Source organism: Lissotriton helveticus, chromosome 5_1, assembly GCF_964261635.1.
Source record: "Lissotriton helveticus chromosome 5_1, aLisHel1.1, whole genome shotgun sequence".
Taxonomy (NCBI): domain Eukaryota; kingdom Metazoa; phylum Chordata; class Amphibia; order Caudata; family Salamandridae; genus Lissotriton; species Lissotriton helveticus.
This window is the reverse complement of record NC_136065.1, coordinates 135,135,372-135,152,153: the sequence shown is the minus strand read 5'-3', so window position 1 is coordinate 135,152,153 and position 16,782 is coordinate 135,135,372. Positions and strand designations below refer to the sequence as shown.

At 44.6% G+C, this 16,782-nt stretch overlaps 1 protein-coding gene across 1 annotated transcript in view; it reads left to right on the top strand.

Annotated features, from left to right (window-relative positions):
• Window positions 1-16,782, top strand: part of UBAC1 (UBA domain containing 1) — a 188,447-nt gene that overhangs the window by 89,071 nt on the left and 82,594 nt on the right. Inside the window, exon 6 of the mRNA XM_078641884.1 lies at window positions 10,114-10,222. Coding sequence (XP_078498010.1) covers window positions 10,114-10,222 — 109 coding nt within the window. The remainder of the gene's footprint in view (window positions 1-10,113; window positions 10,223-16,782) is intronic.

The following is a 16,782-nucleotide window of genomic DNA, read 5'->3' as shown; positions in this document are numbered from 1 at the left end:
AAATAGCTTTATTTGATTAAGTAGTGATCATAAAAGCAGAAACATTTCATAATCATATATTACATTATTAAAAAGATTCAAATATTAATACAAATGTAGTGTTAAAAATCAAAAGTGACACTTTTCCTTAAATCAAACAGCCAAAAGTTTCCTGAATGGGAAGGCATTTTTTCCAAAGACCAGATATTAGTACAAATCACTGTTAAATACAACAGCTGGAAATACAGCAGAGCAGGTCTGCATTTAGATAAGTCCCTCGAGACTGGAATTAAAAATAATCTGGCAAAACAAAGGTAGTATCTAAAAAAGAAAAGAAATTGGAGCAAACTCTGCGGAGAGCATTCATCACACAGACAGAAAAAATTAGAGGAAGAATTGAATTGCGCAAGTGGGAAACATAACTGACCTCTAATAATCCCCAGCCAAAATCTGGGTAAAATTGTCCTGTCCCATGTGCTAACCACAAAATCCCGGTATAGCACCAAGTATCGTGGGGTTTGGGTCAGAACATAACCCCGATTCTGGACCTTGATGAACTCCCGCTGCCCCTAGTCCCAAAAAGACTTTTTGATCCAACACCTGTGCCCTTTTCCCAGCTCACCTGAAATATTCTGCCTATCCATTAATGTACACATTAATATAATCCAACTAAGGGATTCAATAGCCCATTTCCCAGGACTGGCAGTCCTCCATAACCTCCCTATTAAACGAAGCATGGGGATTGCTCCAAACTGGACACCTTAATAAGAGGAGCCAAATTAATGCTATTTTACACATAATGTAGACCAAGTCCTAGGTGAAAAACTAGGCTGGGACAACATGGAGGGAGACCAAAAGCCTTTAACATACTCTGTTCTATACAGGCTGCAAACAAGGAACTTTTTTATAGCCCCACAGGCTTGACCTGTTGGTTAAAACAGGAAGACATTTCCTCCTATAAACATCTAGAAAGAGAACAATTGGCTTCTTACCTATGAACGAGGCTAGATTAGTCATAAACCCAATACAATTTGAAAGATGCAGTTTGACTTTAGCTATACATGGAGACCAGATGCCTTGTGAGTCCCAAGTGACAAGTAAAGTAAAATAAATCACTGGTTTTCATATTAGGTTTACCATCAATAAATAAGGAATGCATTTTCGGATTTCCGGAGCAACAAGCCATTACAAACGTGTTGGTGAGATTGGCTTCCAGTTTCGACAAGGCCATAAAATCAATGACCTTCCTTCAAAGTTTTAAATCCCTTTAGCGTTCTGGAAAGTGTAACTATATCATTCGCATATGTTGGCAAATGAATGGTCCTGCCCTTTATAACTGGCATATCACAGTTGGCCAACATCTAACCCATTAACATACAAAAGGAAAAGAATAGAGGCAAGTACTCGGCCATCCCAAACTATTCGGCCCATGCCCAATGATTCAGTATGCTCCCCTTCTTCCCTATAACTGACAGATGCCGCCAGATCATAATGTAAGCCCCTCAAAAAACCTACAAACCCCTGATCAACTCCAGTATTACCCATAGTTTGGACCTAACCACGTTATCAAAGGCACAGACCGCTTCATAAATGATTTTTTTTTTAATGGAGCCTTGTTTTGCTATGGTGTATTTTCCTATCAGGAGTACAAATGAAGGTATTGTTCCATTGTCCCTTGCCCAGCTCTAAAGCCGTACTGTAGCTTAAAGAGAGCACCAGATTCCTCTATAGACTGGGGTTCTTATGTTTTCCCCTTTGGAGCAATGGAACAATAATGGCCATTATACAGGTCCAGGTGGACCGGTTTTACAGGCCAGATTAATGTAGTATGCAATAGGCGGGACAAGAGTAAGTTTATATATATCCCTTTGGACACCATCTAGTCCCGGTTCTGGTCCATAACCTTGTCCATCGAAAATTCAATGTCCATGAAATAAGTAGGTGGCGGTTGATCATTATCAGTCCCACTCATGTCACCGTCACCCGAGGTATTAATCTTGCTAAAATGAGCAATCCATTTGTCGGGCGTATGTGCGTTACTAATGTTGTCCTGTGGCCGATAATTAACTTGTGATTATTGATGTGCCCAAATAGCCTGGTGACTTTCAGCTTGCAGGAAGTAACTAGCTTATCCCAAGCTCCAATATCCTTACAATAGCGTTTACATCCCTTTGGTCAACTTGGAGAGCTTTTTGTAATTAGGAGCAGGCTATCCTTCATTCTCTATCAAACCAAGACTGAGAGCTACTAACCCGGAACCTAACCAGCTTCAGTAAAATAAAGTTCTGATAATTTGACCCAGTTTTAAAAAACCATTATCTGTGTTTAGGAAAAAAAAATTCACTGGTAAGAAACCTATTAATTAAGGGTAGCTGAGCTACGCAGAGCCTGCGCTGAACCCCAGCCAGGTCTGTACCTCTCCAAGCTAGCCTACGTCTATTATCTTTATCAGTCCGGTTTCTTGGTGCTTAGGTAGCAGAATCACTGCTCATGGCTTTAGTCATAAGCTTGCATGAAGAGCCATGTTTTTAATAGTTGCCAGAATCTCTTATATCTTGGGGTAGTTCTAATCTCAAGTGGGAAGAAGCTCCAGATACGAGGGCAGGTACAGAGAATCTGGAGCCGCCTAGTTTCTTCTTTTTGAACGTATGGATTGTAAAAAGATTCAAATTAATAGATCCAAAGTTAAGATTGGGAGTATATTTTTGTATTAGGGCTGATATGAAGGCTGGGATTTTATTATAGAGGGATTTAAAAATTATGCAACCAGTCTTAGACGGTCCATAGTTCTACTGACAGCCAATGTTGCTATCTCATAAGGGGGGTGGTGTGGCTATTTCTAGGCTGTTGGAACATTAACCTGACTGCCTGGTTTTGCTCCAGTTGGGGTCTTCGATTGAGGCCTTTTGGAAAGCCTAGGTGTAGAGTTTGCGTAGTGTATCCTCCAGATGACTACGGTGATGATAACCTGAATGAGGGCATTGACTGTAAGGTATTTGCAAATGTTGCAGGAAACAGGAAGAAGTTACTGCCCCTATTTGAGGTTTCATAGACCGATTCTTGTCTATAAGAACTCACTCTTTACTGAGTTCCTGTGCGGGCGGAGGGGGGTGTACCCATCGCAGAGGGCCAGAATAAGGTGTTCCACACATCATAATTGCTGCTGGTTATGACAATCTCTGTCTTGTCAGAATTTAATTTTAGTTGGTTCCTGTTCATCCAGTCACGGATGAACAGCATCCTATTTTGGAAGGCTTCTTTCGATTTAAGGGAGTTGTCAATTGTAAAGAGTAGTCGGACCTTGGATGAACAAAAGGGAGACAGCCGGACTAATTGAGATTGAGCTTTTAATAAGGAGATAATCCAGTCAAGCAATGTGTGCTGCATGCACACTGCTCTGACACGGCCCACCAAGAGCTCAAGGTCGACCATGTCAAAGGCTGCCGCTAGCTCGAAGAGGACCAGCAACAAGGTCTGGGAAGAGGAAAAGGCTGTTTTATAATCTTTTGGGGACAAGTATATTTGGGGATTCTGACTTAACTTTGGTCAGCAGGTCCACAAGACAATCCTTGCTGTGAGCCGGAAACTGACAGTGTGATCGAGTTTCTGTCTTCAGTTGATGTTGCGTTAGAAGAGGGACTTGGTGAAATGCTATCTTTTATCGTCTTGAATTTATCAGTAAAGATGGAATTTAGTGTGTCACATAGGCTCTGAGTAGGTAAAATAGGAGTGGTCAATCTATTGGGATCTGATCATTTAGATACAATTCCGGAGATTTCCTTTGACTTGTTCAAAAAGTTTTAAGATTTTAGTCGAGAAGAAGGCTGATTTAGCTTGCCAATTTAATTTTTTTATATTCTTTATGGTGTAGTGAGAAGGCTTCCTTTGTCAAGTGAGTAATGATTCCGCCAAGTACGCTCAGCGCAACAGAGTTTGAGTTTGGCTGATTTTATTTCTGAGAACCATTTAGACACATCGTGACGCCTGGCCTTTTTGGTTTTTCGGAGGAGGGCATGCATATTGCTGGCTTCTATTAGCCAGTTGGTGACTTCTTACTTGTGACAGCCTGTACTATTGTTTATGTTGAGTAGAGTGGTTGCCAGGGTATCACAAAAGGAGTGGAAATCTAATCTGGACTTTTTTCTGCAAACAATTCTAGCACCTATCCAGGGGAGGGGTTTTGAAGGGATCAAGCCAGTTAGTGCAAATTTAATAAGGTAATGATTGGACCACACGCAGAGGGTGACCATGAGATCAGTGGACCAGACCTGGTCTAATGTATGGCCTTTGATATGGCTGGGTGAGAAGACATTGCAAGGTGGTAGGATCTAATTTGGAACTTACCGAGTAGAGGTGCCTGAGGTAATCTGAGGAGTAGACACAGATTGGCTTGCCTTTGGCGTGCCAATGGCTTACCTACTGTGTGCGCCCACACCGCTGCCTCCATTAAATGGGCTGAAAGCTCCAACAGGCTCCGCTCATTGCTATGCTTATTAGTTCCCCCAATCCAGTCAGTGTTTATCAAAGCACTCGTTTGCACAGTTAGTTACTGCAGTAACCTGCGATAAAGTGCTCAGTTTATTCTAGAAATGTGCAAATGCTCCAGTCTTAAAAACAAATTAGCTAAAATGAGGCTTGAGCAGCTTCTGTTACTGGTGCGTGTGCCCTTGCCTCCATTAAATAGGCTGAGAGCTCTAGCAGGCTCTGCCCCCAGCTATGCTGATTGGTTCCCCAATCCAATCAGTTTCTATCGAAGTGCACGTTGACATAGATACAGCAGAAATTGGCGATAAAGATGCTTCGTATAGTCTTAAAAACAAATTGGCTTAAATGCACCTGGTGCAGCTGCTTCTGTTGCTGTTACATATGTGCTAGTTTCCCTCTAGGGACAGCCATAGCAATTGTTGGTGGATTAGGTCACTATAAATACTAGACTCCCTCCATTAAGCGTATCAAAAGATGCCTAGAGAGAATATATTCAATCATGGACTGGGTTTTTTCTGTAACATAATTAGGGGTTCCAGATTGCGAGGTATCAACAAGTGCAGTGGCATTACTAAGGTCAAACTCTAAGATGCAGGGGTGCAACAAACTGCCCCTGGATTCTGCCACTTCACTCCACACCCTCAAATAAATTCATGTCAGTAAAGGACGATTGGCTTCCTAGCTGAGCATTGAAATCACCCTCAAGTTCCACATTAAACCCAGTATCCTTGTGGCACGTCTTTTGACAAGCTGACCTATACGGTAAAAAATCTGAAGCAAATGAAGCAGTTCACCAACGAAGTGCTGCTTCCTGAAATGGACAGTAAACAGTCGCCCTTACATTTCTTAACCCTAGGTCCCACCCTACCCTACCCTAAGTGCAAATAAATTGACAATGGTAAGCCTCGTAGTTTCCACTGTGTTTTCAGCCAGTGTTGGCACATTTGCTAAGAGATATGGGCAGGCGGCTGGTGGTAAATTACAAACGGAGGCTATTTTGACCCTACTTGGCCTATCTGCAGCAGCAAGAAAATCCAAAAAGAAGGGGGTGTCCTGCACAATCAATGGCGGTGGGGCTGTTCCCCCTCGACTGCCATTTGTGCTAAATCAATGACACCCAACTCACTCGGGTGGCATTTGGCGGGGATCAGACCGATTAGTCTTCCCTCGTCAGTCGCCTGTGGCCTGAACTCTGCTGGATGTGTCAGCTTTGAGGTAAAGATATTATCCTGATATGTAATTTACGGCTGGGTTGTTTCTCCAACCGATCCAATGACATGCAATTTCGATTCTGTTGACTCTAGACAGGCAAATAAGTGGGAAGAGGGGGCGAGACACATGCCCAAAGTAATTTTTGTCTTGTCATTAATCCGTGTGATGATATCATTCTTAAAATCTTTTATAGTGTCTCCATGGGCTAGGTGAACACTGGGTAGATTACCAAGTAGATCACGGTTCCATAGACTAGTACCCCTTTTTTCCCTTTTAGCTACTGTGGCCTGCCCCATCAAGGGTGAACAGTTGGAAAAGCTGGAAAGGGCGGAAATAGAGAGCATGACAGAAATAACATTACAAAGCCCACCCATTTTAGGGCAACAGGACCAGTTAGTGACAAGGAAGTTAGGGCAGGTAGCAAGTGGCAATGCTTGATCCCAGGAATCTGCAGTGAGAGAGATACGCTGCCTTGCTATTTGAATATCTTAATAAATGAACCCCCCAGCCCATGCGAAAAACCCTTCCAGGGTTGCATTGCTGGACAGGGTTATATGTGGCAGCCATTAGTTTCCGTTTCCCCATGACAACTCCTTCCAACACGATACCAGAAAAATCTGAGCAGCCACAGTGGTGGGAGTCCATCGACCCTTGCACCAAATAATATTAAAATGAGGGGAAAGACCATATAAGTGGAGAAGCGTGGCTCAGTGGTTAGAGGCGGCAGACCCGGAAGCTGAGATCGGCCGTGGACCAGGGTTCGATTCCCCGCCTCGGCGGGTTTCGGGCTGAAACATTCCACGGACTCGATTATTCTCGCTCCGGTGCCTACTCGACTCACGGGGTCACACTCTGCGACTCTGGGCAATAGCTTGCTTAATCTCCACTACGGCCCCTCGCGGCGGGATGCCTGGCTTTCACCTTGTGGATACCCTGCCGGGGTATCTCACAGGGGAATACCAGGACGGGTTCCCTAAGCAAGCGCTTAGATACCGTGTCGGTGATTTGCGCTATATAAATACATGTACATACATACATACATACATACATACATACATATTCTAATAGGATAGTCCCATGAAGACTTGCACTTCAACAAGAGATGGCCCTTATGCTTCTACAGACTATGACGGGCACACTGTTGGGCCTTTCTGCACGTGGGCACGCGCCTACACGCATCCTACGCTTCCAGTATCTGGACTCCACTTTATGTGCCCACTCGGCACCTCCTGGCTCCCTCACCTACCTTGCACCTCCTTAGCTCCCAGGGAGTTATGGGCAATGTAGTCTGAGTTCTGAAGCCCCTAGCAGCAGAAGTTGAATCCCATGCCGTTGGTATCTGGGCTGTACTTTGTGCCCTCTTGGCTCATCGCGGCTCCCCTGCCTACTCAGCACCCAGGGAATTATGGGCAATGTAGTCCTGGTTGCAAAGATCCCATTAGCATAAGTTGTATTTACTTATTTTTTGTTGTTCTGAGAACCAGGGAACAGAAAACTTCTATGTAGCTCGTTGCTCTACAGTGATGAATTTCAGTATTTCCTTTAAGCAGTAACATTCCGAATGGTGTGAGACTGCATTGCTGTTCGCCACCTTTAAAGGCCTAAATTTAAACCTTTACAAACTGAATTGAATATAATTTTCCAACACTTTTACATGATTTATTTTAGAAATATGGATGTAAAGTATTAACTTATATCTTGTGTGCCTTTATGTACCAATAAGAACATGATGTATGAAAGTGCAAGTCCTGATTTCTTTTGACAATATATATATTGGTTGAGGTTCTGCATTAAAAACATAATTGGGGTACTTTCAGAGACGACAAATAGGAGGTTCCAGTTAGCTCCATGCCCTCTTTCTTGTGTAATATGGAACTAATACTTTGTTAAGGGTAGTATAGTTTTCATAGGTGAAAATTTCTTTCCATGTCTCCCAATCACCTTCACAGCTCTGTATGAAGAGGCAAAACTCCTTCGATTAAGGCGACCAACCTACCCAAGCCGTATTTCATGACGGTGTCCACCTCCATCATGTGTACATCAGAAAATAGAGATGGGTTTCCCTTTGCTCATATCAGAGCCTGAAAAGCCACTCTACCTAGGGTTCTTAATTTTGCGTTCCTGTCTGTTCAAATAAGTCTTTGTCACAGTGTTATTTGTGTAGGACATTAATACCTGTTCAATCAGAGGCATGACCAAAAGCTGAAGTGCCTGAAGAACTGCAATCAAATCAGCGAGCCTGTTCTGCCTCTTTATCTTAACGGTATCCAGTACAAATCAGAGGAAGGGCAGTCTGAAGGAAATCCCTCATGGTAGATTTGTCAGGAGCAGCCACCACTACGTTCTCTGGCTGGAATGGTCACTGTGATCGATCTGGGATCTATAGTTCGAATTCCTGTGATGGAGGGTTAACAACGTGTTATAGGTAGGTCCAATGTTCCAGGTAGAGTCTGATGCAAGGTATCACTAACATTGCAGCCATCTAGCTACAAAAGATAGACACAAAGGAGAACCATCAGCAGGTATACTGAATAAATCCCATGGTCTCTTAACCGCATCGATGCTAGGAGATTTACAGCCCTGTGCTGGGATTTACAAAAACCCATTATTCATGACGAGCTGGGCTCGTCATGAGCGTGTGAGCAGGCTACTGCATGACGAGCCCAGCTCGTCATGAGCGTCGAAGGGGTTAATTGCTATTTATGATACTGCACACTCTGCCACCATGGCCTCCAAGCCATTTTTTTTATGAAACCAATGGCTAGCTCTAGGTCCCATGAAACATTACATCTGTGCCTCTGAGAACTATGATGATGAATGCAAAACAGCCATTGACTTCTTACATTTTTCAAGGAGGCCGGTGACTGGTCTGGCCTGCCCTTGCGTTCTAATGACACTTTACATCACTTGGGTTTAGTGATTTCTGCCCTTTGGTTCGTTAGTGCTACTCTAAAAACAGGTTTGCACAACACAGCCCTGATTGCTTAACAATTGGGTTCCACAGATATGTATCATCAATTGGCCATTTTTCTCCTTTTTGCAAATCTGTGAGCTCAGTCCACGTACCAACAACAGGAGCCCAGGCCAAGAATGCTTCTTCTCCAAGAGTATACATCCACCTACATTCAATCCATAGTTGTGTTTAGTCCAATATCAGCTATCTGGGATTCAGCCCAACATATCTCAGAGCAGAATGCCAGAATTCTAGCGATGCTGTCCCTGACAAGGACTTGCACACTACAATAGCACATACTGCCATCACTCTTCCCAAAGCTCAAGCTAGCCTGGCTGATGAGGGCTGTCCCAGGATGCTTGTTTCCGGTCCAGGGAAGACATGGCTGGGCAGTTCAGAGTGGACTGTTCCCTTGAGGCACAGGATCAAGACTGATTTGCATATAGCTGGGTCTGAACTGGGCTAGGGAAGTGAGCTAAAGAACGATGGTGGATTCAACCCAAATCTGTGACTGGGCGGGTCGGGGGGAGTGTCCGATAAGTTTCAGCGCTTTGTCCATCATCTCCTTGTGTAAACCTAAAGTGCCACTATGATGCAGACTCTAGTGAAACACTTTCTCTCCACCTGCCTGGCAGAGATCTTGCTTCATGACCATGTGTCTTCCGCCAGGCCAGACTAGCCACCACACTTAAAATCAGTTCATTAGTGAGCCCTGTTGGGGTAATGGATTTGCAACCTAAACAGCAAATGATTATCTGACTGAGATTTTGCTGAACTAATGAAACTGCTCACTGGGAATGAAATCTGAAGCTTCCGACACTTTTTCAGTAGCTTACATTGGATAATTACTGTTATACACTGCCTATAAATGCGGACTTCTAAAAATGGTAGTCTTGGCTATCAGTTAGGGGTAGCCCTACGTATCAGCTGCTGTCCTTTAGTACCTCTGACTGTCATTGCTACCCTCGGTTTGAGCGGTTGAGGGCAGTATCCATGTTTACTGTGTACTTCTTTGTCCTCCCACTGGCCTGTCAATAGCAAATAGGAGACTGTGGAGGCATTATTGGTGGAATAGGCATTCAAAGCTGAGAAGTCATCCGGGATCAGAGGTGTGTGATCATCTGCCACCCTTTCTGCTTTGGTGAATCAGCCTTGTGTACCTTTGTCATTAGCCTAACTCTGTCCATCGTCCATACCAGGGGAAGGGACTTTCCTCTAAACCTGTATTGTCTCTTGACCATGTGTTGGCCTTGCACCATGAAGAATTTGCCCCTTGCAATCAAACTGTCCTAAAACTGCTGGGATTCTACCCATGTCTTCAGCTGTTTTCAAACACCATGGAAAGCAAACATACTGTCTCAACTGCTTGCCAGGGCCTTGGTAGAAGTGGCTAAAGAAAAACTGATCATCTGAAGCATTAATGCTGCTCACTGCTCCGTTCATTAACTAAACTCGCCTTTTGTCATTGGCATTTTTTATGGCAGCCATGCTGGACGAGGATGACGAAGATCGGGTTGATGAGACTGCATTGAGACAGCTGACAGAAATGGGGTTTCCAGAAAGCAGAGCCATGAAAGCGCTTCGAATAAATCAGTGGGTACCTACTATAAATATGAAAAGTTAATTATAAATGTTGTAAGACACCTTTTGTTTTCTTTGTTGCTAGATTTTACTTACATTCATATGTTACATTGCTTTACCATTGATTCTGTGGTTGCCATATCTTAGAGTTATCAAATCTGCACTGGGAGATTCTGCGGCTAAATGGGTTAGAACATATTGTGTATTTCACGTGTACTGCCAATAATTAGGACAGTGTTTTGCTGGTTAGTCCTTTTTCTCATTTAGATTTGACACTTTTGCCTTACCATTGAGTCCCATATAGATAGAGATATTTTGTGTGTGTGTGTGTGTGCGTGTGTGTGCATGCATGCGCGTATATATATATATGTATATGCATATATATATATATATACATATACATATATACATATACATATATACATATACATGTATATGTGTATATGTATATATGTATATTTTATATATATATATATATATATATATATGTGTATATATATGTGTATATATGTGTATATATATATATATATATATATATATATATATATATATATATATATGTATATATATATATATATGTGTGTATATATATATGTATGTATGTATGTTTTGGGGTGATATGTCAAGCGGGGGCCGAGAAAAAAGGAGGGTCCCAAAACGTGTTTTCCCAATGCAATTTCCCATAGGAAACTTTAGACACAACTACAGCCCGAACCGCTGAACGGAATTACACCAAATATGGCAAAAAGGTAGCTCTTGGTTCAGAAGGAACCCTTGGTTTTAAATGGTGTAAATCCGTTCAGTAGTTGCTGAGAAAATCAAAAGAAAAACACTTTATATATATCTATGGCCGCGGAGGATCCGCGCACCCTCCCGATCACGACCTGTATGCTAATTGGCTGTCAACACTCCTGAGGCACAAGAAATCAGTAAAAGAAATGCGCAAAACGCGAAAAGGGGGCAGGGTCGAAACACCCTAGGCCTACTTAGGGGGTCCCACAAGGACCCCCAGGGGCCAACACATTTAAAAAAAAAAAAATTTAAATTGTCTAAATCCGCACAGGGTGCGTGGGTCCGGCTGTGAAAAAAAAACGAAGCGCGGGCTTCCACGCTTTGATAATAATTAGCCCCCGGGTGGGCCAAATCCCGAGGGCAATCATTTGTATAGTGATGGGGTGGCCAAAGATGGCCCCGGGGACCGCCACCCCCCAGGGCTTTAAAGTAATATGTGCAGGGGGCTCTCAGCCCCCCCAGCCCCGGGGACCGCCACCCCCTGGGGCTACTAAAATAAATGGTTGGGGGGCTCAAAGCCCACCCCGGGGCTTTACGATATTTGTGGGTGGCTCACATGCCCCCCCCAGCGCCGTGGACCGCACCCCTGGGGCTTCTAAAATACATGGGGGGCTCAAAGGCCCCCCACAAGCCCCTGGGACCGCCACCTCCCGGGGCTTTAAGAAAATATTTGTGGGGGCTCATGGCCCCCCCTCCCCCCGCAGCCCAGAGGACCGCCACCTCCCTGGGGCTCTAAATATTAAAAGTGGGGGGTCTGTTACGGGCCCCGGGGACCACCACCTCCCCAGGGCTTTGGTAATGGTAGGAGGGGGGCCGCGTGGCCCCCCTCCTGGAGCCCTGTCATGGCCCTGGGGACCGACAGCCCCCAGGGCCAGCTCCTGCAGTGTCCCGGGGTGCCCACCCCAGGACTCTGCAGTTTGCTATTTCAGGGCGGGAGCCATTAGGGTCCTGCCCTGCCATAGTAAACTCTGCTTTCGTATTTGGAAGAGAGCAGGAAACCTGCTCTCTCTTCCAAATACCAAAGCAGATTGCTTTTCGACATGGGGAGCTGCATATTAGCAGCTCCCCGTGTGGAAAAGCAATGCCGGCTCCCGCAGGAGGCGGGGAGCCGGCGGGACCGTGGGGGGATTGGAGACCCCCCCCCCCCCACAGTCCCCAACAGAGAAGGCCAGCCCCAGGGTATGGTGTCCCCGGGGCTATTAGTTGCCCGGGAGGGGGGGCAACGCGCCCCCCACCTCACCCTCCACAAAAATATTTTTAAAAGAAAAACAAAGGTCGGCCCCGGGGAATGGGGCCTCCGGTGCCATAAAAGGCCTGAGGAGGGGGGCACGGCAGCCCCCCTCCAAATACATATTAAAATTAAAAAATGGCCATGCCCCGGGGGATGGGGTCACCGGGGCCAATTATGGCCTCTGGACAGGGCCGGACTGGGAACAGAAATCGGCCCTGGCAAACTGCTTAGCTGTACCCCCCCCCCCCCCTGCTGCCGAGCAGTTTGAGAGGGCCGGTTTCGGACGATTTTGTTACCGGGGGCCTATATTGTCGACCCCGGTAACAAACGGCCCCCCAGGGGACCAAAAGCAGCCCCCACCCTAGCGGCCTACCGTGGAATCGCCCGGTGCCCGCTATGGCCAGTCCAGCCCCGCCTCTGGAGGGGGGCCACAAGGCCCCCTTTCAAATTTTTTTTATTAAAAAAAATAAAATTGGGGCAGGCCATGGTGGATGGGTTCCCAGTGCCAATAATATTAGGAAAAGAAGGGGGGCTACCCTTCTTAAAAAATAAGTCCGGCATCGCGCCGGAGGCCACGCCCCCTACTTGCAGCCCCTGGCGCATTTGCAGTTAGGGAACTAATTCCCCTTTAATGCTGGGGGTCCCTGGGGGCCAACTAGCCCACCAGGTACCTCTAGTATGCGCCAGGGAGCTGCGTTGCAGAGAGGTGTTCAGAGGCCACGCCCCTTTTTACACCTCTCTGCAACGCAGCTCTCTGGCGTTTACTAGAGGTACTTAGTGGGCTAGCTTGACCCTAGGGACCCTCAGGATTCAACGGGACTTAATTTCCCAAAGGAAAACAGCCACAGGGCGTGTTTACACAGTGGTGAACGGAGGGGACGGGGCCTGAGGTGACCTGTGTAAACACGCCCTGTGGCGCATTTTAAGTTGGGGAATTAAGTCCTGTTTAATCCTGAGAGTCCCTGGGTCCAACTAGTCCACCATGTACCTCCAGTAAGCACCACAGAGCTGCGTTGCAGAGAGGTAGTCTGAGGCCATGCCCCATTTTAGACATCTCTGCAATGCACGTCTGTGGCACTTACTGGACATACCTGGTGGGTTAGTTGGCCCCCAGGGACCCTCAGAATTCAAGGGGACTTTATCCCCCAACTTAAAACGCCCACAGGTCGTGTTTGCACACGTCATCTCAGGCCTTTCCCCCCTTCACCAGTGTGCAAACGCACCCTGTGGCGAGTTTTAAGCTGTAGCTTTAATCCCCCTGCCCTATTATATACTAGGCTAGGGGCTTACAGAGGAGGTCATGCTAATCACAGGGGGACCCCAACGCATAGTGTTCCCTAGTGTATGTAGGTTTTTTAACTGTATTCTAAGTGACTTTTAACATAGCACTGACTCTAGGACTGGTTAGTCAGACTCAGTTACCAACCGGTACCCGTCTGAAAAAGTTGAAGGTACAGGATTTTGCAACAAGGCTTTTTCTGCTCCTCTGTTTGTTCTTTCTGCACGTCTTGCTTCTTCCTGCGCTTTTCTTTGTCTTTGAGGACTTCTGTTGCTTCTTTCTGCATTTTTTTAGTTCTTTCTGTGCGATTTTTCTTCTTTTTTCACATGTCCTACCTCTGTAGGCATAGTTAGAAACTAGCATTTAAACAACCTTCGAAATTCACTGAAAAAACCATAGGTTTCAGGGGCGTTATAGTTAGAAATTAACATTTAAAAAACCTTTGAAATTAACTGAAAAAACCATAGGTTTCAGGGGCGTTCTAGTTAGCTGGACATTTCACTCGTACAAAACCATTGAAATTCCCCAGTTACAGTTAGTTCAGCTAACTACAACTCGCGTGCCCGCAATGCACTGCTGATGACGTCACATTAATTACATCACTCATGACATGGTCAGTGACATCGCTCATGACATCACTGATGGCATCTCAAATGACATCACTCATGACATCATCCTTGTGATAGTGGCATACCTCCTCTCACCCTAATATAATCTTTGATATACACACATTCAAAAATAGAAACTAAAATTTTCCAAAAAATGGACACCAATAGCAGTTACAACAACCTATTCCATAATTCCAAGATCTACATATACATCCACTCATTCATCAACAGTCCTATATAGTCACTCATACATGTACTCACTCATCATATGTACTCATACACCTATACATCCTTTTACACACCGCCACTCATTCATAGTTACTCACACACAGTCACTCATGCTAATTTCATGCCTGAAATTAAACGGCAGTAAGACAGAGGTGCTGGTGGTGGGACATGCACCATCGGTGTGGACTTCGGCATGGTGGCCGCAAGTGCTGGGGCCTCTACCCTCACCTAGTGAACAAGTGAAGAACTTGGGTATCTGGATAGATAGCAAGATCTCCTTTGAGCAGCATACCACTCGGGTGGCTGGCCAATGCTTTGGCATTTTGAGAACTATGCGGAAAACATTGGACCTACTCCCCACGACAGCCAGGAAGACCATAGTCCATGCTCTGGTTACCTCGAGATTGGACTATGGGAACGTTCTGTACTTGGGAGCCAATAACAGATGTATCACTAGGTTTCAGCAGGAACAGAATATGGCGGCCCGCATGATCCTGAAATTACCCAGAAGAGCATCATCTAAGAAAGCCCTGGAATCCCTCCACAGGCTTCCGATTAAAGAACGGGTGCTCTATAAGACCTTACTGTTCAGTCACCGTATCATGCAGGGAAAGGGGCCGTCCTATCTGCTGGATCTATTGAACCCTTACATCCCGGGCCGGGACCTGAGATCTTCCGGGAAAAGGCTGGTGAAGGTCCCTAGGTTCAGAAGAGCTCGGATGGGCGGACGCTCCTTCCGAGTAGAAGCTGCTCAACATTGGAATTAACTCCCACATGAAATGCGATCAGAAGTCTCGGAACGTATCTTCCGGAAACAACTTAAAACCTACCTCTTTCCTCTGGCTAGAAATTGAGGAGGTTAATAGGGGAGAACCTGGTGGGGTTGATCCATCTGTTGTTTAGGCCAGTCACACTTAGCGCGGGGATACACTGCTCCCAGTGTAACCATGCGCTTTATAAAATGTATTATTATTATTATTAAAGAATCAAACATCCATTTACTTGCATATGCTGTTATACACACACCACCACACTAACTTCTACAGAAAGTTACACATACTTACTCTCAAGCAATCACTTATAGAAAAACATACTAATTTATACAGGAACTCTTCCAATCTCTCACTCTCACATATACTCAATTATATACACCAATACTCACATATACTAGTTTAAAACATATGTAGTTACTCATAAAGACACTATTGAGACAGTCATTCACTCACTAACACACCCATACTCATCCACTCATACAGTTCTGCACACATACTGTCTTCAACACATACAGTGAGTCACTCATTCATTCATCTATGCACTACGTAATACCCCCCCACCGAACCATACAGACACTCACACTCCTACTGATACTCGAAAAACCAAGTAATAACCCATATAGACACTCATGTATCTACTCACCAACCGATGCAGTCATTTATACAAAAAGTGAGACTGATACAGATATTTACATATTTAAACATTACTCACTAACACATGTATTCACTACTATACACCTAATCAGTCAGTTATACAATCAATTTTCATTAAAAAAATCATCCATTTAGACACTTACATACCCATTTGTTCTTCCATCGACCTTGAGATATACATATATAAAACCTATTTAATTTTCAGAAAAACACACATTCACTGGATGTCAGCAGTGATGTCACTGAGCATGCCATGAGAAATGTAATATGTGACGTCATCAGCAGTGCATCACAGGCGCATGAGTTATAGTTAGCTGAACTAACTATAACGGGGGAATTTCAGTGGTTTTGTACTTGTGAAATGTCCAGCTAACTATAACGCCCCTGAAACCTATGTTTTTTTTCAGTGAATATATATATATATATATATATATATAGATGTATCTAGAGAGAGAGAGAAAATGAGAAGAGAGAAAATATGAGAAGAGCGAGAGAAAAGATGAGCGCAAATATGAGAGACAAAATATGAGGAGAGAGAGAGAGAATGAGGAGAAACAGAAAATATGTGAAGCGAGAGAGAGAAAATGAGGCGAGAGAGAGAAAATGAGGCGAGAGTGAGAAAATATGAGGCGAGAGATATGAGTCGAGAGAGAAAATATGAGGATAGAGAGAGAATAGGAGAGAGAAAAAATATGAGGGGAGAGAGTGAGAAAATATGAGAGTGAGAAAATATGAGAGTGAGAAAATATGAGAGCACATATGAGAGCAAGAAGAGAGAGAATATGGGAAGAGAGAATATGGGAAGAGAGAATATGGGAAGAGAGAATATGAGAAGAGAGAATATGAGAAGAGTGAGTGAATATGAGCATGAATGAGAGCGTGAGAGAGCAAGAGGGAAAATATGATTGTGAATAGAGAATATGAGCTTGAATAGAGAATATGAGCGGGAGAGAATATGAGCAGGAGAGAGCGGGAGAGAATATGAGCAGGGAAGAGCGGGAGAGAAT